Genomic DNA, 24,132 nt, shown 5'->3' with positions numbered 1-24,132 from the left:
AAAAAAAAAAAAAATCTCCATTTTATTATAGACTGATAATGCAGGAAGGAATCTATGTAGGCATCCCCAGAAATACCAACAGGCTTGCTTAACAACACACAAAGCAAAAAGCAAAATCAAAACAAACAAATTAACAAAAAGAAATTTCACTAACCTACAACAGCACAATTAAAAATAAAAAAAGGATTTTGGACCAAATTTAAAGTACTACATGAAAGTTTGTCATATTTTTCAACTTGGTACTAACTTAGAAAAAGGAAGATGCTATATACCAAGGTCCTATGGATTCACACCAGGCATGAAATTTTAAAATCTGTCTTTGCTTAATTCACCTGAAAGTAATCAATAGGCAAATTATTCACTGCAATTCTCCAAGAATGATAATTTCACTTACACATCGGAGATGTATTTGTTAATGCCTGTAAAATGGAATCTGCTTCCAAAGTAGACATCATTTTCAACATAAGTTCTGCTTGCTGTTCAAGTCCAACTTCTAGGCGAGCGTCTAGGGCTACAAAAGCAATTAAGAGGACATTATGACCTATAATCCCAGCACTTGGGATGCTGAAGCAGGAGGATCACTGTGAGTTTGAGGCCAACCTAGGCTACACAGAGAGTTCAAGAGTAGCCTGAACTATACACCAAGACCTAGTCTCAAAAAAAAAAAAAGAAAAAAAAAGGACATTATGATTGTAATTGTCACTCGTGTCCTATCTCCTACAATAAAATGTCAACACCTGAACCCATTAAAGGGAAAGCAGGATGTCCTTGCAGCAGAAGTCTAGCAGGTGGTATCAAAGCCAAGGAGAACATGTGTGATAAGGAGATTAAAGATAGGGCACTGGTTATACAAAGACAGCGAGATTATGTCAAGTACTGATAGTAGAAGCAGTAGAATATATGAAGAATGATGGAGTCAATTACTCAATTTGAAAGACACAAATATGGAAAGGGAGAAGAGGAAAACCCTACTTAAAACCAGATGTATCAATCGATGTGAACTCACCACATTCAATACAGAGTGACAGATGTGTAGAATCACAAACCACAAAGAGTCCCTGACTCTGTCCACCAAGAAGTCATGGAAACAACCACCAAAATAGTATCCATCCCTTGGTTTCTCAGGATTCTCCTCTTCAAAAAGGTCTGAATTATTACGCTGCATCCAAAAGTAGCTAATAATCAGTGGGGCAAGTGCGATAAATGTCAAATCTGGGGTATCATGTTTTGCCAGAAAATAAGAAGGTACTCAAAGAATGATGAGGACGTGTTCAAAGGTCAGGCAAAAAAGTAAAGATCTTACCAGTCAAGGTGAGACAATGTTAATATCAAATTAAACAAAGATAACACAGTGAATGAACTTTATGGCACGGAAATGTACACAAAAATGGTGAAAATGACAAACTTTGTTTTACACTTTATCACAATAAAAATAAGAAACAAATGACAACATATTAAAAACATAAGAATGAAAAAGTCATGGGTTCATTCAAAACTAAGTGACTAAATAAATTAATCAATTTTAAAAACAGAAATTCAATGAGGAATAGATTATTTATAGCTTCTATGCACCTAAAAGAAACTTTTCATAAGGAGAAAAGAACAATTTCACAATGAAGAAGCCCAGTAGGGGCCTCCTTAATAGTGATTAAACTTAGTATCAGCAGCAGGACAGACAAAAGTCTGGGCCACTGAATAGGATGCAGAATCAGAGGAAGGAGCACAGTATTAATTTCCTGATTTTGAATAATCTTCTTGATATATATAGTAGACTGCATATTTTTGTAAAATGATCAAAAGTAACATCAGATTAGCAACTTTCTTTCAAATGACAGGTTACCAAAGATTCTTTGCACTGTACTTACATTTCATTAAATGTATATAACATTTTTTAAATATTTTATTAAAAAATTAAGTATGTCTAATAAAAACAGAAAAACTAGTATTTGATAGGGTTTTGTTCTATTTATAAACAAAAAATTTATTTTAAAAAATAGGAAATTAAAACAAAGCATAACTGGTCAAAATCATTGCCAACTGCATAATATTGTTATTTTTAAGAGAGAAACAAAAAGGTGAACTATCAATAAATGGAAGCTCCCCCAAAGCTAACAATAATAAAAAGAGCTCTGACTGGCAATCTGAACACCACTGTGATTCTAAAGCCTCCCAGCACACAACCACACTCAGTTTGTCAAGGGACAGAGTATGCATACATTTAATACTTGTTTTAAGCACAGCATTTGCGATCAGATACTCCCACATAAACTTACCTTGAGACACTGAAACACTGACTGTCTGTGAGCCATTCTTTTCTGTGTTTGCTGGTGGTTTTGCCACAGGAATGCCCAGACCTCCGATGTAAGGGTTGTAATTGTAGGTGCCATAATCAGCACCCCAATAATCATACCATGTACTGCTTATTGGCTTAAAAGAATGAAAAAAAAAAATTGTAGTTTATATTCATGTCTCCTTACTGAAACAAAGTTATATTATCTAAGTCCAAACAAGAATACACAAGAAATATTCCTTCCATCTTTTAAATTCCCACAATCCAGTTTTAATTTTAATGAGTTATAAGAATGGTTTAACAAAAGCCTCATTGTTTTGTGCCAAATCTAAAAAATACCTTATCTAAATAAATCCAAAAGTACACAGAAACTGAGAGACTGGCACCTTTACTAAAAACTAACATGCCAAGAGGTCAGTGCCACTAGGAGGCTGCACACGTATCTTTCTCCAAAGCAGTGGCCACTAAGATAAAAGTAAAATCTATAATGAGCTCAGGCTGCATGAAACACTGATAATCTGAACTTTACCATGCTTATTAATGGTTATTATCGTACTCATTAAAAGCTCTATCAATAAAAATAGTACGTTCATTTTATACTACTAGATTGTTATTTTTTAAAATACTACAGTACCTATAGCAATTTAATGCATTTTGAGTATGCTGAATATTGGTCTGTATGTGGCAATAAATATGCATATTTTGCTCCTTTAGCCAAAACAGTAAGATTAAAGCCTTTAATTGCAAAGAATATTCTTATGTATCATACCTTAAAAACTTTGGCTGCAAGAGGATCCTTTTCCAAATCAATATCTAAAGGATCAATGTCAACTTCCATTAGATCCTGAAGCAACTCAAGATCAATTTCTTTTTCTTTTTCCAAAGAAGAGAGAGGAGGTGTACCTTCAAATAATTTAAAATGATTCTATTGGTAGAGTATATCACTTAAAAATTAAAGGATATACTGTTTTCATTAAGAGAAAAATTTATTGTACTGTATCTGAATGTAAAATATATATGCCTGAAATAAAAATTTCTAGTTTTTATACTTAACAAGTATTACTCAGTATGCAAATATCACCCCACAACACAATAAAAACAATGTGGTATCTGATTTCCTACAGAAAACTCTTATTGAGTAGTTACATAAACTTTGCTGCTAAAAATATTTCTAGAATGACTAAAGTTACTCTATTATACTCAATATAATTCCTTATATAGTATTTCATCCATAACAACAGATATTATCTAGTGTAATAAAAAAGTAAAGATTTAAATTTTAAGACTATTTTAACTTGTTCTGTTATGAATTAGAAATTATTCTGCTCTCTAAGCTTTAAGTAGCTTCCTATTCTCTACTACAGTTCCTCTCCCATCCTTCCCATTCTCAAATTTAACGTGTATTTTTAGAATGCTCAACATACAATCCCCATACAACAATACTGTACTGTGTCAGTATATGCACATAAACACTAATAAACAAATCTCTCTTCAATAAGTGTTCAAAAGTAGGGATATGCTACCAATGAAAGAAGTATATGGTATATGTTAGGAAAGATGTTTGATTGTATAAGGGGAGCACAGAAGGGAAAGACCCTCCAACTCTTAGAGAAGGGCATAATTGTTTTTTGGTACCGGGGATTGAACTTGGGTCCTTGCACTTGCAAGGCAGGTGGCAGAACCACTGAGCTAAATCCCTGGTTACAGAAGGGCATAATTTATATGAATCTGAGATGAGGAGTTCATTGTGCAAATAAAAGGAGGAAGACTATTCCAGACAGTGTTAGTACTTTTCATAATGAACATTAGTCATTCAGAGAGGCAAGGCAAAATATATTTATCAGAAAAATGACTGAGGTCATTTATAAGGGCAAAAACTTAATAAAAAACATTTTATGCTTCATTGACATTCTGTATTTTGAAACACTTTCATTAACAGAAACTACAGGATACTCAAAAGAAAACACAATTAAAACTGTACCCGTTATATCATGTGTCAAAGGTTCATCTATAGTTTCCAGCAACTGAACTGACGACTGCTGAAGAGAGTCGTCCGAGTCACCAGCTGTTGCACCTACATCATCACCCACTGTTCCTTCCTCCATGGCTTCTGCAGCTACTGGAGCCAACAATTCCCCTGTATTTAAAGAGACAGTCCTAACCATTTTAATAATTTATACAAAATCTTCTAAAGCAGGTTAAAGAATGACAGAATACATGCTTTGCCAACAGAAAAAAATCTGAAGAAAATAAGCCTGCACCTATCTATGGAAAGCTAGGACTCACTGCAGCACCTTTGAAGGCCAAAGAACTAGTAGGAGACACAAAATATATATTATGTACAAGGAATTAGTAATATATTACTTGCATTAACTTATTCATCAAAAGGTGCTTTTAAGGAAGATGCTTTTTTATTATCTTTATTTTACAGATGAAAGAACATAGGCATGATGACTTCCTCACAGTCACATAAAGAACTAATGAGTAGCACCCCACTGGTATTAATAACGAAGCGGACCGGCATCTATGTCCAGGTACTTTAACAACCTAACTTTTCCCTAAATGCTTACATTTATCAAAATTGTTAACATAATTAAATAAAAAATTTTAGATAGCCACAATTATTTTAACATTAAAGAAAACTTTTATTTTTTTGAATTTAGAAGGTTATAGTTTTCTTTAAAGATTACTTAATTGAGCAGTGACAGGCTAATTCTGGTTTACTCTAGGAAAACTGAATATTGACAAACCTGCTAGGATATCCTGCAGCATACAAGTTAAAGAATACTGAGCCCAAGCACCACCCCAAGATATATCTCCTCTATTGAAGTCAGTTCCAACCAAAAGTAACAGTAGTCTTTCCAGCTGTGGTTCATTCACAATCTCACAGAGATGAATAGTTGGCCTTGTGGCATTTGCAATGCGTGCAAGAACCTGTAATATATTTTATAAATCACATATTTCATCAGCAACTACATTCTTTTTAAAAAACAATAGGAATATATCAATACTTTGGCACTAAAATAATCATTTTCAGTAATGATGTATGACTTCAGTGTCAAAGAACATAATTTTATATTAGACATTACATCTGATGGAGTTAGGAATAACTTCTATAAACACCAACTATGCTTCAGTAATCATAGCTTTAAAGTTTCTTTAATTAATACTGTTTGATCCTTTATTTGTATATTTCATCTTTTTTTTAATAAAAGAAAAGAAATTTAGACAAGCCAAATTACCCATGTTTCAAATCATCCAATTAAATTAAAATTTAAATCAAGTTTCCTTAGGGAAAGAAAAGATTATTAAATCCTTCAAGGCACAATGATTTTAAAAAATGTGAAAAAAACCAAACAACTAGTAATGATTATTAATCAAAATCAATTTAAAGGGGGCCAGGGATGCAGCTCAGTGGTGCCACACCTGCCTCGCAAGCACAAGGACCTGAGTACAGTCCTCGGTACAGGGCGGGATAGGGGAAATCAATTTAAAAATTCTACCCTTTCCAAGTTTTATTTTCCTACCCTGTGAGTCTCTTTTATAAATTATACCTAACAGTTTACTTACCTTACAAACAAATAATAAGAGATCTGCATGACATGTGAAATCCATGGAGAGGAGAAACAGAACAAGTTTTTGGACTACTGAAATACAGCGTTCGTGGGCCAGAGTAAACGGAAGTGGTTCTATCTCTGGACTTTCTTTAGTTGTTGTAACTTCTGTGTCTAAACTAGAACGAGACCATTCTGCTGTCCGACGCAAACGAATTAAATCCTTAAAGTGCTGCATATAGAAATGTATATTTGAATTAATATTTAATGAAAAAATTTCAGTACAAATTTATAGAATGAAAATTTTCCCTCAACACGCAGCTTTTAATGAGTAAAATTTTACATAAACCATAGGCTTCAAATATAAAGATTAAAAGCTATGCTGACTATATACCTTATTTCCTATTTAAAGTAGATACAGGATATATAACAGAATTTTAGAAAAGTGAAAATTCCACAAAAAGGCCACAGAAACATACTATATCAAATGCAACATCTTAAATATTACCCAGACATCCTAAACATGATTTATACAAGGTTGATGATAAAGAAAATTAATGTATGTTCAAATACTACGCATTCATTCAACTTATTTCAAAATTTGGTGGAATAAGTTATACAAACATTGCACAAATGTGGTTACTAACATATAATAGATACATATACATATGTACTTAAAAGACATACCACGATTTTTTAAATGTTATTTAAAAAAAATCACTAAAATTCATTTTCACTTAGAAAAGGACATGCATATTTGAGCCTTGTGTACTAGAAGATCCAAAAAGTTTTACTTCCTAATGAAGCCCTGAAAATCTTCCAATAACATAATGAAAGGGAAAAGAGAAACCACAAATATCATATAATATATTAATTTTACAGCTAACAAAATGGCATTTACGATCCACCTGTATATTTCTATGTTGTTTGTTTATTTGTTTACTTTTCTGGAGAGACTCTCACTGAGTATAGAGTGGCATCAAACTCATGATAATTCTCCTGCCTCAGCCTCCCAAATGCTGGGATTACAGGCGTGTGCCACCATGACCAGCTATTTCTGTACTATGGTATGAAAATAACAGACAGTAATGTCAATGCACATGAGGAAATTCTTCTGTTGGTAATCAGAATATTTAAATTTTCCTGGTCATTATTACAGATACTTAAATATTCAAATAATCTAAAATGCTACACAGAAAGTGGTTTCTGTTGAAAAAATTACATTATAAAGTATAAGCCATACCTTTGAAGTAGCCTGCTTTAGTTTTGCTTGCTCTACCAGGAGTTTATATGATGATCCTTTGTTACTTTGTATTTTCTCTTTTTCCATCTGTTCCACCAAAGCCTTCTGTTTTGCTTTTAGTAGGTTAAGTTGCTTTAAAATACAAATGAATATATCTTAAAATAAAGTGCTAAAAAAAGTAAATTACTACTCTTCTCAGAACTAAAACTAATGGAATAAGTAACTCCTTTAAAGCTCTAGTAATACAATTTTAACTGTACTGTTGATTTAAAAAAAAATAATTTCTAAATTCTGACTTGAAGATCTATATTACCATTAAGAATCAGTTCTTTACCTATAGGAGAAGGAAAATAACCATAAGACTTTCTTATACAGGCCAATTAGTAAATCAAGTGACATATTAGTAGTAAATAATTTTTTTTTATAGATGGGGACTTCTTTCTGGTACTGGAGATTGAAACCAGGGCACTCGCATTGACCAATATCCAGAGTCCTTTTTTATTTTTCATTTTGGGCTGGATCTCATTAAGATACTACTTTTAGCTGAAGAGTTCCAGCTTGTAGGCAGAGTGGCCCATACCCATAATTCCAGCTACTAGGGAGGTTAAATCAAGGATCAACCAAGGAGCAAGGTAAGATCTTGTTAAAAATGAAAGACGTTCTGAGCTTTGTTTTTATGGGAATTCCCCATCAAAGTAAGAAATATTTTTGATATATTTGGTTTTTAGTTTTTTATTCAAAGAATTCAGAGATTTCTTACAGAATTACCCTATTTCACATAATAACATTCTGCAAAAGTACAGCATATCACACCATGCACTGACACTCAAAATTCATCAATTTTCCTTACATATACAATGTATATGTAATTTCCTTACAAATACAGTTTCACTTGTATTTATTTGTATATGCCCAGGGCCACCTTCAATTGCATATAATTCTACATTATATTTATCATTAATTCTACTTATCCACTGAGAGAGTCAATACTGAACAACACTTAACACAAGGTCCTGTTATGCTGCCCTTTTACAACTACATCTTCCCACAACCCCTGGCAATCAATAACCTATGGCACTAAACTAATAGATCAAAAGGAAGTAAAAACTGCCCACGAAGATCTTCCAACCTATGGAATGACTTTCCCACACAGACACAAAATTACTTAGAAAGTCACTTGAAAGGTGCAGCCAATAATTTAATAAACCTATCTTCTCTAAGAACATTTCATAAATTTCTTCTACTAATATGTGGGGGAAAATCAATATAAAGAAAAATCCACATAGTAATCTACATATATGAACATGTTCCTAAATTGAAACTAGCATGCATATATAATAAACTGAGTAACTGTAAAGCAGTAACTACTGCATTTTAGTATTTTCAAAAATTAGTTAAAAATCTTTGAACATATGCAGACTGTGACAAAATATAATATCTAAACAATCACAATTTTAATTATTATAAAATACAGTTTTTCCAAACTATTTGAGAATGAGTTGGCAACCTGATGTCCAATTAACATGAATATTTTAGTGTTTATTTCCTAGAAATAAGAACATTCCCTGGCAAATCAGAATACAACCCAGAGAAATTAAAACTGATGCCCTACCACCAACTATTTCTTACATGCCCTTTTAAATTTTGCCTTCTAAATAATGTCCTTCAAAATAAAAAAATCAGATAGTAACATTTTATTTGACTATATTCTAGGGTCGTATTTATACTCCAGGTTTTGTTTGCCAACTTTATATCCACAGTTAAATATGATAAGCATAAACATTAAGTGCCCAATAAATTTTAGCTGCATTTGAAAGGATACAAGTATTACCTAAAGTTAACTAAAAATCTTTAAAAAAGGGCTGGGAATTTAGCTCAGTGGTTCCACCACCTGCCTCACAAGTGCAAGGTTCCAAGTTAAAACCCCACTACCAAAAGAGAAAAAAAAAAAAAAAGGAATTGAGGAAGATACTTCACATTATTCTTCTTCAAAAACATCCATTTAGCTCACAGTTGAAAACAGAAGCAAAAATTAAACTTCACCTTTTAAAAACAGGCCCAATGCCTTAAGATCTCACCAGATCAAAGGATTTTCATATAAAAATCTCATTTCATCTTAACATACCTACTTACATACTTAATACCACATAAAACACGCTAGGTTCTACTCTAGGAATTAAGGTAGAAATATAACCAGTTTGTATCTAAAAACCTTACGGACAGCAAGGAAAATGCATTGGATTAAAGAAGAATAAAGGCTGGGAGGCCTTCGGACTAGACAAAAAATAATGGCAACTTGATTTAGAATGGTAGTAACAAAGATATAAAGAAGTGAACAGTTGAAAGAACATCACCAAGAATCTGTATTTGAGGTACTGTTGTTGCCCTCTTATGAATACAAACAGTTAATCTAAGCTGCATCAAATGTCACACCCAACATCTGATGATACATTTGTCAACCTACAAAATGACAATCTCACACATTAACTTAATGTACTTGACTATTACCTGTTTATGATGAACGAGCTGCTTTCTGATTTTTCTGGAATATAATCTATCAAGGCTACTGCTGCCCTTGGAAGATCTATTTAAGCTCTGAGTATGAAGATTATTATTGATGAAACTCCACTGGTTACCTAAAAGAGAAAGAAGGTCAAGTTTACTAGTAGTAATTTTGTTAAATGCAATTTGCAACTACTTTTCTTACCCAAAAAAGCAAAAAAAAAAAACAAAAAACAAAAAAAAACTCAATCACAACAAAGTTTAAAGAAATCACTACTAAGAAACTACTGTAATATTTGACCCTACAACCATTAAATAACTAACTTGCTACTCTAACCTAGATCCTAAATGTGTTTAAGAACATAATTCTCTCTACCTCCAAGCTTTCCTTTAGGATAACAAGTACTCAACAATATTTAAGACTGTTTGCACAATGCAGCTTTAATAATGTCACTGAGGTTTAATAATAAATACTTTAAATACATGTGTTTGTGAAGAGACCAAAAATGGGCACACTCCCCAATTTAATGAATGACGGCCAACATAAGATTGACTAGTTAGAAAATCAAGCTGTATTACCTACATTTATCCTTACCTTCTAAAGTGTGTCCAGATCATTATGTGTCATTATTTTGCTTGATTCAGCCCAATACCACTTTATCCATCACTAATTCTTTACTCATATTTAATGAATGTAAAACTTTTCCCTCTTCTCTACTATGCCTCTTTCAAGTCTCAGTTCAATTCCTTAGCCCTAAAAAAAAATCTTCCACTAAGATTTCCATACAGAAAATATAAATAAAAAATAAGACTTCCAAAATTATCTGTTCTACATCAATTGATACTGCAGAGATGTGTGTGTGTGTGTGTGTGTGTGTGTGTGTGTGTGTGTGTGTATATATTGGTACTGGGCATCAAACTCAGGACCTTTATGTTCGCCGGGCAGGCGTGGTGCCACTAAGCTAAATCCCAAGGCCTGCAGTTATATTTATTTTAGCAGTATTATCGTATTCTTCTGTCTTACAACTGAGTAAACTGAATCTTAAATATATTTTCTAAAAACTGTATAAACAGCAAATTCTTAATCTTTAAGAATCTTTCACCTTTCAAAACATACTATGCACCAAAAATTATTTTAGTTATAAAGTATCAAAGGAACGTTGTATTATACCGACAATGTGGAAAATTCCAAATTTTATAGAACTGAATATTTATACTTACATATTTGAATGCTACCTCAAATCCTTAGCAAAAATACTTCTCAAAAAAGAGCACAAAAACATTAGGTCTTTGGATTTGATCTCCTATTACTTTGTCCCTCAAACTATAGACAAAGATTACAACTCAGAAAAACCTGGGAATGTCTGTGTCTAAGCACAAACACCACTTGCAGGTCAATGCATACAGTTCAGTGGTAGGCAACAATTGCCCTTCATTCAGTGCTCAGCAATCCCCTCAGAAAGAAATTAGACAATTTACAGCTAATTACTTGAACTTCATAGTGGTAAAAATAATGACATATCATATTAAAATAAAACATAAACATTGTAAATTTCTCTTTCACAACTCACTTTTATGCATGGTATTACAAGTATTTGAATGAACATGGGCAGAAACCCTTGTGAAACATAAAGCAGTTTTCAGAAATTCAAGTCATGTCCAGAGCAAGGAGTTTTTCCTGAAATATAGTCTATCTTTAAACAGATTCCTGATAATTCTCATTTTATTTAAATTACATAGAGCTGATATCTCTAGGCTAACTAACAGTTCTGGAACAACTGCAGTCACTCAAAACCCCCACCAACATATTATTATAAACTTCTGATACCTGTCAAAAACCTTTCCCTGTCTTTACCATTCAAAGGTTTCTTTGTAGCTGCTGCTTCATCTTCAACAGTTGCCACATAATCCAGCAATCTGGACACCAGCATAACAACCCAACTGATCATAGGAATATCTAGCACTCCTGTAGTGAGGGAGGAAGGGAGAGATACAGGTGACTAATGTGGCCTAATGAAGCCGGAAGACAACTAAGATAAAACATTTCACAAATTCAGAACATACTATATCACTACTAATGGTAATATTTATGTATAACAGGCCTCAAAACTAGATACTCTGACAATAAATTGAGTAGAATATTGATTTTAACAAAAGGCAGATACTTTCTTGTACGAAAGTAGAATAGATGTGAGATCAGTCCAACAAATACTAATTTATCAACTGGAAAACAAGGTATAAGATTCAGAGGCAACTGAAATATCCAATTTGATTTACAATTCATAATATCTATGTTATAAATTTTTATTCCTAAAATAATTTTCTTGCTTAAATGAAATTCACCACTGACCAAAACAGCAAGTATGCATCCAAGCATAAACTTACATAAGGGAGTCTGATTTGTGCTATGATAGTACAAAAGAAACATACCACAACAATTTCAAAATTCAAACTTCAAATCATAAACAGGTAATATATTTAACAGTAATAATAGCCGTCAATCACATGAAGAGTGCTAACTCTAAAATGTCTATATCACAAAACAATAGTATAATATATATGCTATAATAAATGCTTAAGTATTTCAGTCAATATTTTATGAAAAAAATTATTTTTATCAAGATAAATGCTTGATAGAAATACCTTCTGTTCTCCTATGCATGGGTAACTCTGGCTGAAGAGGTGACAACAGATTATCTAAGAGATTAAGCAAGCTTTCCAGTACACCGCTATTACTAAGCGAACGCTGACCAATGCAGGAAAGTAACATGAAGACTCTAAAAAAAGACAATGAGGATTAGCTGGTTTTTTTGTTCAATATTTTTGAAAATTTACATTGAGATTTAATATTCATAATGTTTGCTTCAAAATATCGTATTTCAGGTAGGGTAAGAAAGATGTGTAGTTGGAGCTATGTCAAAATCGGCTTTTTCTAGTTATTGGTTGTAATTTTTAATGTTATCCACACACAAAAAAAAAATCAAGCAGTCACTGAACAATCAGGGAAGTTAAACTGAGCCTCAAAAAGCATATTACCATATGCTTAAAAATTCAAATCTATAATCCCCACAGATTTAAATGGACAACTAAAAATGTAGTCTATTTTCATGTAATCTTTGTCAGTATAGCACTAGTACCCTTCACTAAACACTCCCAAAATCCTGAAAATACACATTTCCTTTTCCCACACTTAGTAACCACATAAACAAGATTTCAAAATCTGGCCAATAATTGAAAGAGCTACAAAGCACTAATGACAAATACCAGCATCATTTTCTGACTTACCTATCTTGAGGAAAGATGAGAAGCTGCTCTGAATTATACAATTCCTGTAGAACATTAGAAAGAAACTGACCCCACCATCTTTCACCACCACACAGCTGAACAAGCAGAAGGCCAGTATGTAACCGTATCTTTGGGGTTCCACTGATGCACAAGTGTTTAAAGAGCTCTTCACAGGCCTGCGCATGAAATGTGCTCTGTAAAACTGCAGGAACAGAGTGCCCTATTACAAGAGAGAAAATAAAATTTCCTATTTAAGTGTATGGTATAATATCAAAATTGGCATGCCTGTATGTGCTTTCTTCTTTGCCAGCAATCAACAAACAATTACATTCTCTTTACCTTGTTATTTATTTACTTTGTAAGCAGAATTTTAATTGTTAAATACTTAGGATAAAAGAGAGCATCAAGTCAATTATATCTCTTTCTAGTTAGGTTTATCAGATTGTGCTGTGGATTTGTGTGTGCATACATGCATGTCTGTCTTAATGATCAAAAATATTTCTTGGCTGGAAAACCATAGTTTTAAATTAAGTTAGCAATTTATGACAACTTACCACAATTGAACTTTTAAGCAGTACTTAATATATACTTTACCAGTAAAAAGATGATGTGGTACAACAACAACAACAACAAAAAAAAAAACAAGAAACTAGTCCTTATTAGGAAAAGTAAAAAGGACTGGAAATTTGGCTCATTAAACATTTAAATAAGGGGGAACGGGGAAATGGGTCAATCTAAACATAAATTTCACAAATACATTAGAAAGGCTATCAAAATTAACAGTACCCAGAAAATATTAGCACAGTTCCTAAAGCATGCAACAATATATCCCCAGCCATTATAGTATATGACCCAGATACAAACCATTAGAAGAGTGAAGAAGGCTGAGCAAGGTGTCTAGTAAGTATCTGATGATAGTACGTAACTGCTCTGTGGAAGATGTTTGAATTAAATCATCTGGATCTGATGTTTCACTCAATGTCTTACGGCTTGCACCTACAGCTACTTTGAGTCTCTGTACTGCATTCTGAGCCAAATTTAGCTGAAGCTGTAGCTGAATGCAATCCTGATAAGCAGAAAAAACTCTACCGTCTTCCTCAACTGCCTTGTCTGGTTTTCGTAAAAAGTATTGTGCATTGTTAGCACTGTTGAGAGGAGGCAGATCAATACTTTGCAAAAGAGTTTCCAGACGATGACAGGCTAAGTTATATCTGTAAGTTTAAAAAAAAAAAATTTTAGTAACTCAATATTCTTTTTTCCATATACACTTCAACAAACTGATAAATCCGTAAAATGTTAAAATCCAACATTAAAAAGAATTACTCTTTCATAAGTACTAATAAATGGAATTAATCACAATTTTTCATGTCTTAAATATGGCGGTAATGTGCTCATATTCTACTTATTCTTTTGCTCTTTTCTATAAAGTTATGAAAGGAAATTTTTTGGGAAAAAGACAAACAAGACATATAAAATACAAATGAAGTAAAATTAAAACATATGTGCAATTTTCTACTAACCTGCACTGTATATCCTCTTGTAGAGCAACCATCATTGCTAAATGCTGGTCAATTTCTGGCTGGTTTGCAGATTCTCCCTCTCCCTTGAGAGGATCATGCATTAACTTCAGCTCACTCTCCCAAGGCAAAATATAGGTATGACCATAGTAAAATCCTAAAGGGATTTTAGCTCTGGCATTTGTACTTCCATAACGTCCAATGACAGTTATCTAAAATGAAAATTTATAAATACACATACATACGTATAAGCCATAATAAAAAAATCTGAGGAATATATTTAAAGAGGCATAGCTATACTTGTCAATTATATCCCTAAGTATTTTTCAGAAACAGAAAACATAAATTTACTGTCTTAAAGTTCTTTACCTTCATAAATCTGCACACAGGAGGTGGTATTAAGTCATGAAGAATTAGTGAGTGCGTGCTTATATCAGTTGCCACTACCAATCGCCTTCCATCCACTTCTTCTCCTAATGTCCAAATGTCAATTGATAAGGAAGCCAAGTCTCCACAAGTAGGAATCAATACATCTGTCAACAGTACAGGTCTTCCAAAGTCCAAAGTCACAAATCGCCTAGCTCCTATGAAAAAAAAAGACAGTTGAGAAAAAAAAATATATCCAATAAATACATATATTTATTTATACATAATCATCTTGAAACATAATTATCAACTTACTAAACTCAAAAGGGAAAAAAAGGAAAAGGAAACAAATAAAAGTGACCTTGTCAATTCTCATTCCAAAAATTTTTCTAGCCCCAAACTATGTAACCCTAGATTTAAGTCACAAACTATCAGATTCAGACTGTTACTACATAGGGCAGCACTGCAACTGCCTGGCAAGCACAAGATTTTGAGTTCAATCCCCGGTACTCGGGAAGGAAGCAACAACAAAAAAAAGACTGTTACTATGAAGGCAATCACCTGTACACAATAGCTTTATTTAAAACATTTTTACTTTTAAAAATTAAGTCAGTAAATGTGGAACAGACACTGACAATGTACAATCTGCCCTTCTTTTGGCTAGTGGCTATTTTTCTTAATTTCATTAGACATAAAATATCGAAATATATTATATGACTTTAGTATCTTAAACCTTATTAATTTTATGTGGAGCTACAAATTGTACTGGGTTTACGGTGTCAAAAGGAAATGTGACTACAGGGCCAAATAGGTGGGGAGGGCTCCAAGGGAAATAGCTCATTTCAAACAATGTCCTCCCAGTACCAAAACTAATGTTTCTTCAGCTCAGTACCTGAGGAAGTAAATGAAGAAAATGCAGATTTTCATTTCTCATCTAATGCATGATATAAAAACAAGCCCAGTTAGTAGAATATAATGAACGTCATTCATGATAACAAAATCTTTTATTTTGCATTGGCATAAGAAGCAACTAATGACATACCTTCTACATTTTACAACTAAGGAAAGCAACTAAAAACTTTCAGGAATCCTATCCTCAATGGAAAGAAGAAAAGATAAAAAGGCAATGACTAAAACTAAAAAGCAACATTATTAAATAATACATAAAACCCTTCCTCAAGGCATATATATGCTGCCCAAATTGCAATATAAACTGCTCGTTTCTAAGTGTGCAAATAGCAAGTTTTCATTCTAAATATTATAAATTCTGAGGTTATCAATTAATAAGTATTTCTGTAGAAAGAACACAAGCTTGTGCATTAAAGTAAGTATAACTTAATTGTTCACATAGTGAAAAGCGTTACAGGATACATGACATATCCACATTTTCCACTAAGGATTTTGTTGACTTCTGCTGCTGCTGAGGTAGAATCAGGAGGTAAAAACTTCTTAATATTTACTTATAGATATATGCTCTACTGAAAGCATCTACCCTAGTACACAAGCGTTAAGACAGACTTAGATGAATTTAAACTGTCTATAAAGACCACTAATTGTTACTAATCTTAGTTAGCATAGTAAATAGTTTTGTTGGCTAGTCTCAAAAAAAGAGTTCATCATTAAAAGGCCAGGGATTTATAGCTCAATGGTTCCACTGCCTGCCTTGCAAGCGCAAGGATCCAAATTCTATCCCCAGTACCATTAAAAAAAAAAAAGATTTCATTAGAATAATGCAGATTTCATTAGAATAATGCTAGTTTTAAGAGTATTGCCTTGAAGTGTAATCTATAATGTAATGGTGAGTGACAATTCAAAGTGAGGCAGGTAAGTACTTCAACATATAAGATTCCAATAAAAACCAAATCCACAGTTCAAACAAAATTAGCAAACATGCTCAACAGCACTCTTCCATTCAATACAAAAAGCACAAAGCTTGAAAGTTATATAGTGCTTATTCTTGGCAAAATGTACTTACCCAAAAGGAAATATGATTATTCACAATGGAAAAGCAAACTGAATTAACAGTAAGTCATAAAAGGACCAGCAGAGAAGAATGAAAATTACTTTAAAAAAATTCAAAAATTACCTGAATGCATTCGCTCTATAATAATGGACTGGTGAGGTGGAGGTTGAAGAAAATGTGAAGCATGAGAAATTGCAAGGGCTAGACCAGAACCAAGTGGATTCTAGAAAACAAAAAGGTTTAACTCTGTAACTCTTGCTATATAAAAACTACTAACCATAATAGTAACAGGTTTCACTTCCTGATGTATAATTTTTAGTATTTTATAAAAAGAATCTTATTTGATATATTGGATTAGTATAACAAATTTTTGTCTTCTAAAGCTACAGTCTACTTTAAAATATTTTAAATGGATAAACTAATGCCTATTTAAAACATAATTTACCATTCTGGGCTTGTTGGAATTTTTGTTATGTGCAGCAAGATTGACTGTTGGGGGATCAATGACTGAGCCCGGGAAAAGCGGTGCAAGTTCGGCATTTATCACAACGGAAACTGCTTCATTGGGTGGAGTGAGTGGTGGAGTCATAAAAAGTGGTGTTGTTTTTGGAGTGGGTGGAATAACATCAGATGGATGAATGAAGAATCCAGGGGCAGCCACTGGGTTGGAAGGCACAGAGTTGTGAACAGGACCTACTGCTGATGCTGCTGATGCTGCTGCAGCTGCTGCAGCTGTTGTCTGATGTAACTTGGCTTCCAGCTTTGCTTTCTGTAAAAGAAGTAAAAGCAACACATATAGACTAAATCCTGCCTACCTAGCTTATAGGGTAAATATTATGAAGAGAAACATGATTAACTAGATGCTAATTATATAACGATGAATCAAAATTGGACATAATATAAATGGAACACTGCTCTGTGTACCCCTTCAAATACTGAAAACAAAATTCCTGTATATTTTTTAAAGTGAAAAGCAAGCAGAACAATCAAATGTAAATAAGGAAACGAAGTTCTGCTCTAAACAAAATATCAACAGGAGGTAGATTCTCATGTTGACTAACCTGATATAATTTGTCAACTGAAATTGTCATGGGGTGCATTTAAACCACAATAAAATATATAAAACACCTGCCATTCTTACTAAATTTTAAGTCACACTAATTTAATTGGTCTTTTAAATGCTGTTTTAGGTTCTCTATTCAATAAAAAGTTATCTGGTAATTATGCTTGATCAAGAGCATTCAAATGGAATGCACAAAAAGTATCAATCATATTTCCTCAAATATGTGTCAAAGAAAATGTAATGCTACCATTTTAACAAATTTAAATGTATCACAAAGACTTTACCTCAATTCTTTTGTTGAAAATGATTAGCTCACATTGTTCAACCTATGTTCCTTTATGAAAATAATGGTCATTTTTACAGTACTTTTTCAGCTTTTGAAGTTTAGAGACAGCATGAACAATAGAGCCAAATAGTCTCCAACCTGTTGCTGAAGCTTCAAAAGCTGCTGCTGTTTCTCTTGCAGCACCTGTAGCTGTTGCTCGGCTGAAGCCATTGCATGAGAGAGAGACTGCAAAGCTACCTGGGCTGCTGAACTCAGTGCTGTCGAGGCTTCCCCAACTGTCCCCGATGAGAGTCCACCTACTGCAGGAGTAACCCCGAAGGAACTCACTGGCATAAGACAAGGGAAAACAAGAACAAAGACACCAGGATGAAGAAAAGGCTCACAGAGAAACAAATTATACTATTTTGACACTACAACTATAGTGAATTTTAATTTTTTAAAAAATGAATCATGAGAACATAAATAGTAAAATCTTAAAAACAACACTAGAGTATTGATGGTATTCAAGTTCTAAGATCTGGGAATGACTTCAAAAGAGGAAAAATTAGAGCCAATATACTTTTTAATTTATGAATAATTCTGGTACAGAAGAAATTTCATTTAATTTTAATGAAATGATCATTAAAGATGAGATACCTTACATAATTTGAACCTAACAAATAAACTATATTCCCCAGATTATTTAGATGGAGAGAGGCCCATTGCACATAAACTAAGGTCTAGCACACACTGCAGACTCATAAACATTACCACCAATAAAAGACTAGAAAGACCTGCAAGTTAAGGTATTTGTTTAACTATCCTTTTCAATATTGTTCAAAAACGTATTACAAATAATCTTTCTTCCATTAAATATGTATGAAAAGCACTTGAGAAGCTGAAATGAAAACTGAATTCCACAATTTAAACTAACTTAATCTAAAACAAGAAGTAGGGGCCATCTAATAACAGAATTAATATTTATATCAGGCCAGGCTGGGGATTTACAGTGGTTCCACTGCCTGCCCCACAAGCGCAAGGTCCCGAGTTCAATCCCCAGTAAAAAAAAAAAAAAATGTAGTCAATATTTATAGCAGGCCTTTATTAGAAAGTTAAATTGGTATAATACTAGTACAAATTTAATATGCATTACCAAAGGAGTGCCACAGTTTATCATTCCCTTTTTCAGTTGCTTAAGTAAAGAGAACTTACCCTATAAAGCTGATAGTGGTAGGACTGGTATTAGAAACCAAGCGCTATGTGAACCCAAAGCCAATACAATCTGCATGAACTTTTTTATCAACTTATTAACTCAGAAAAGTATATGTTACCATTATATTGCCACATGCATTACATACTGTTAGAATCTCATTTTACAAATAAAATTAAAGATGAAGGAAGTAATTTTCTCATAAATAGTGGAAAGAGAAGAAAGTCCAGGCAATCAGGTAACCTATCTTTTTGACAACTAACAAGGGCTGTCTGTATTTTAAAAGAGTGAACAGGAAGCTTGGAGACTACAGTCATCTTTCAGCACCTAACAATGACAAGGTGGCCCTAACAACTAGCAAAGATACCTCTGCTGGCAGTGCTTTCAGGTATGTGTAGAATACAGAGATGATCTCTTGTTTACACATACACTAACTCCAGAAACTAGTTCCATTGCTTGGGAGGAAGGTGTAAAGAAATATTCTTTCACAGCTAGGTTTTTGTGATACCAGGGATTAAACACAGGGCTCTTCGAACAGAGCTATACCTTTGACCTTCTTAAGTAATGATTTCTTTTTTCTTCTTTTGGAGAAAGGATATTGCCAAATTGCTAAACTGCCTGGGCAAGGCTCAAACTTTTGATCTTCCTGCCTCAGCCTCCCAGCCATATCTGGCTAAACTGACGTTTTTATCTTTAGATTTTTCTTACTCTTTTGTTTTTGTTGTTGATGCTGTTTTGTTTTTTGAGACAGGGTCTTGCTATGTAGTTCAGGCTGGACTTGAACTCAAAGGCAATCTTTCTGCCTCCCAAATACTGGGAATACAGGCATGCACCACCACACCCTGCTTTTGAAATCTTTACTAATTTTCAAATAATTCAAATAAATTTTCTTAAAAATTAAACACCTGGATACTAAACTTCATGACAAAGCCAAGGACAGAGCCTAATTTATAATGTGTTTATAAAGTTTTCTGAAAGTTCAATTTTTTGTAATAACATGGTTTTATTTCAATATCATTGTAAAAATTTCTACAAAATGACTATACCAGTCCAAGAAAACCAACTGATTTTGACCTTACTAGAATCTCCATATCTTAAAAAAATTCATTTTAAAATTCTATCCTATGTAAGCTAAGAATTGTACTTAGTGATCACTTCCACAATTAAGATAGAACATAACTCTGAAGTGGGGGGCAAAAATAAAAAGCTGATAAATTCTATTTTAAATCCTTTATCATTCTGGAGCTAAGTATGAGATTAAGTTTTCCATGGCTTCTCCTAGAAATTGTTTTTGCTTTTTGTTAAACTGTTGCAGAGAATAAAGACACCCACTTACAAAATTATCACCAGCAACATCAGTTTAAGACAATATATAAATCCTTCAGTGACAGTAAAAGATATAAAACCATACACAAAAACTCTTAGTTTTATAAACTTCGATTATGTGTGCCACAAGAGAACTCAATGTAAATAAAAATTCATGTTAAAATATGAGAACAGTAAAGGAGCAGAGAAATGAATGTTTCCATTAATAGTGAGAAACCTAATTTTTAAGTGAAGGGTATTGTTTATTTGTTTTTGGTACTGGGGATCAAGCTCCAGACTTTGCACTGGCGGGGCAGGCGGCAGAACCACTGAGCTAAATCCCCATTCCTGAAGGTTTTTATTAAACACCAATTTTACCACACACATATTTAAGACAAGTAAGATTTCAGATCTGCAACGTTACTTAGAATTACTAGTCTAAAAAACAGTATTTTCTATTTACTCATCCAAAGCTTCTCAAAGACTAAATATACAGTACTGGTAACTTTAAGTGTATACACAAAAAAGACTAGCCATCATTTGATGATTATTAAAGTTCAGCAACAGAAACAAGGAGTTCTACTCCTCCTATTTCCATTATGGTGCTCGCTTCGGCAGCACATATACTAAAATATTTCCTTTATGGCTGATATTTTTCAAATTAAAAAGTTTCTAAAAATGCATACACATGTAAACAAAAGGATTCACACAGAGCTGGGTGAACTTGATGGAAGAGTACCTACCTATGAATTCACTAAGAATATGAAACTATACTATAACGACCAATCTCCCTCCCGTATGTTTCCATGTAACACAACAGCAATGAGAACCACACATTAAAAACATACGCAAGTAATTACATATCACTTTTGTTTAGTACTGCATAAAGTATATAATAAAAAGAAGGGTATATACCAGTAAACGTACTTGCATCATCCCTTTCTATTCTGGTTCCATCACTAGTTGACACACAAGTAAAGTGCAGTGGCTCAACTTCTAGGAGTCCAGTGAGGGATGTGAAACTACCCTCAGCAGCTGTACAACTACTGACCTTTCCATTTCCTAGAACAGAAAAAGATAATTCGTACAAGGTAAAGATATTCTTCAAAAAGCAAGTCACTGAAATATAGCTACTACTCCATGTTTAACAAGAACATATGAGCCAGGCTTTTATTTCATTGGTTCCATGGCCTACCTCACAAGCAAAGTCCTGAATTCAATCCTAGGTACCGCCCCCCCCCACAAAAAAGAACATATATGCACAAATCTTACACAGTACTTCAACGAAGAACATGGTATTAAGAAATCTCACAAAAGTAAATACCAGATCCCTTGCTAAAAAAGCCCAGTTGCATAAAAGCAATCTAGCATCCACTCAGTAATAAGAAACATGAATTGCTGTATTCAACAATTTAATTTCAAATAAATGAAAAACCCCTCTGAAATTATTATACAATCTATGAAGTAAGCATAATATCAGAATATATTATGAGCTATAAACTGTATAAATATAAGGCAGTGAAAAAAGACTAAAGAAATATATCCAAACATTAACAAGATTTATTACGAGACACTATACTTTCTATTCACAAAAAATACTTCAGTCTAGCAAAAATGGTTTAAAAAATGGTCACAACTAAAGAAAATTTGAACCACAGCAAGGAAACTAGAATGAAGAACACAAAAGAATTCAGTGACAAGATATTTCACTATGTATTAAATTCACTACTTTCAAATTTTCTAGAGTAAGCACTACTTGAAGAATTCTTTAAAAGGCAAAGTAAAACAGAATCTGGAGATGAAATGATCAGAAAGATATACAAATGGGCATCAACATTTGCAGGATTACTAAATGCCAGATTAAACTATCATAATCTTGTTCTCCAAAGTTCAACTGGTGGGCAAGACAGGGCCTGACACATTTGTTCAACATATGCAACATGTGGGATGGTGACATATATCGTGCACAGATCATCTAGGAAATACTGATTATTCCGCTATACAAATCTTCCAAATGTATACATGACATTATAGGATATCAGAAAATAAAGCTCACTAAAATGTATCCAATTGTGAAAGTTTTTATGTATTGGGAAACTATCAAGATCCTGTACAGGATGCAAGATTTCCAAAATTCTAATTTTTGCTGTAAAGGCTCTACTTTTAACACTGGCAAAAAGTTCTATTAACTTCTTCCAAAATGAACAGGTTATAGTCATTCACTTTTGAGAAAACAACTGTCAAATAACCAAGTCTGAATGAGAAGTTTGACTATCAGCCATCGTTGCAAATAAAAACAGTGTTCCATAAAGCATTCAATCCATTCAGACAGTAATTAAATTACACAAATATACTTCCGTGAAACCACTGTGTGACTTCAGCATGTAGAAGTGCTCAGAGTATATTTCCCATTTGATCAGAGCATTTGAAAGATGTATAATAATGGACTCAAAATTTTAGTTTTACTGCTTCACTAAGTAATTTATAAATGAAACTGAAGTTTTTTATTTCAAATAGCAAAGAATATGTTTTTGCATAAACAGCACAAATGTTAGTGTCGTGAAAATGGCTAATCATATTTGTAGCATTATTATAAAAATAGTTCTCACATTTTAGGTCTCCTTAAAGTATTACAGGAACACTAAGGGCAATATTTTGAGAATCACTACACCAAAGAAAGGAGATAAAACAATGGTAAAAATTCATGTGGTAAAAGAAAAAGTATCTAATTTTACAGGGTTTTTATATGCTCTATTAGACACCCTGAATATCAGAGAAATGGAAAGCTATGAAAAGCATTTTTAGGAGAGAGATTTAGTGATTGGGCTTGAACTCAGAAAAGTCAATGAAATGTGGAGAAGGTAATGAAGTGAAGCAAGAACAGCTATAGGAAGATGAGTTCAAAAGCTATTACTGCAGACTAGGTTCAAGACAACTATGGCATGGAACTCTTATCAAGTCATTGTTATAAATAAGACAGGGAGCAGAATTTCAATACACATGGGAGCAAAATAGGTAGGATAGGCTAACAGCCTCATTGTGGGGCATAAGTAAGACAGGTATCTTGCAAGAATAACCCTTGTCTTGCACAGCTCGTGTCTTTAGTTGGGAAGAAATGCAGTGATCTGATGATGAATAAGATGACAAAATATTCATATGGAGACGTCACAATTTCTATTTCTTCCCTTTTTAGTGGTTTTTACTCAATACCACTGTTCTTGCAAACCTAAATGCCAGAAAGCACGGGCTCAACTTTATTGTTTGCTCCTTATACTGTCACTATAAGGGAAGGCTTTCTGCCCTACAGTACCCTAAAAGCACCTATACCACTAGCTCAAGCCACCTATCCTCTAATTCCCAATCAAACTGCAACAAACTAGTTGATATGTCACTTGGATAGAGAATGAGAATAAGAGTTGGTGTGGTGGAGGGCTGAGGATTTAGCTCAGTGGTTCCACCCCCTTCGTCACAAGCTCTAGGTCCTGAGTTCAATCCCTGGTATTTAAGAAAAAAAAAAAAAGAGTTGGTTTGATGGAAATAAGGTCATGAGAGGCTAAGCTGTCAAACAG

General features: G+C 33.3%; 1 protein-coding gene across 1 annotated transcript in view; it reads right to left on the bottom strand.

Annotated features, from left to right (window-relative positions):
* Birc6 (baculoviral IAP repeat containing 6) overlaps nucleotides 1–24,132 on the bottom strand; it is a 189,449-nt gene that overhangs the window by 105,632 nt on the left and 59,685 nt on the right. Inside the window, exons 23-40 of the mRNA XM_033762215.1 lie at nucleotides 21,479–21,625; nucleotides 18,208–18,395; nucleotides 17,166–17,489; nucleotides 16,844–16,943; nucleotides 14,761–14,975; nucleotides 14,395–14,603; nucleotides 13,739–14,085; nucleotides 12,875–13,094; nucleotides 12,233–12,366; nucleotides 11,418–11,555; nucleotides 9,596–9,723; nucleotides 7,088–7,219; nucleotides 5,861–6,076; nucleotides 5,041–5,224; nucleotides 4,272–4,427; nucleotides 3,060–3,193; nucleotides 2,274–2,427; nucleotides 395–511 (exon numbers count right to left, since the gene is read on the bottom strand). Of these exons, the coding sequence (XP_033618106.1) occupies nucleotides 395–511; nucleotides 2,274–2,427; nucleotides 3,060–3,193; nucleotides 4,272–4,427; nucleotides 5,041–5,224; nucleotides 5,861–6,076; nucleotides 7,088–7,219; nucleotides 9,596–9,723; nucleotides 11,418–11,555; nucleotides 12,233–12,366; nucleotides 12,875–13,094; nucleotides 13,739–14,085; nucleotides 14,395–14,603; nucleotides 14,761–14,975; nucleotides 16,844–16,943; nucleotides 17,166–17,489; nucleotides 18,208–18,395; nucleotides 21,479–21,625 (3,243 nt within the window). The remainder of the gene's footprint in view (nucleotides 1–394; nucleotides 512–2,273; nucleotides 2,428–3,059; nucleotides 3,194–4,271; nucleotides 4,428–5,040; nucleotides 5,225–5,860; nucleotides 6,077–7,087; nucleotides 7,220–9,595; nucleotides 9,724–11,417; nucleotides 11,556–12,232; nucleotides 12,367–12,874; nucleotides 13,095–13,738; nucleotides 14,086–14,394; nucleotides 14,604–14,760; nucleotides 14,976–16,843; nucleotides 16,944–17,165; nucleotides 17,490–18,207; nucleotides 18,396–21,478; nucleotides 21,626–24,132) is intronic.

The sequence above is a fragment of the Fukomys damarensis genome, unplaced genomic scaffold (genome assembly GCF_012274545.1).
Source record: "Fukomys damarensis isolate Sample0158 unplaced genomic scaffold, DMR_v1.0_HiC HiC_scaffold_2, whole genome shotgun sequence".
In the NCBI taxonomy this organism is placed as follows: Eukaryota; Metazoa; Chordata; class Mammalia; order Rodentia; family Bathyergidae; genus Fukomys; species Fukomys damarensis.
The sequence above is the reverse complement of the archived record's forward strand: the minus strand, read 5'-3'. Positions and strand labels throughout refer to the sequence as shown.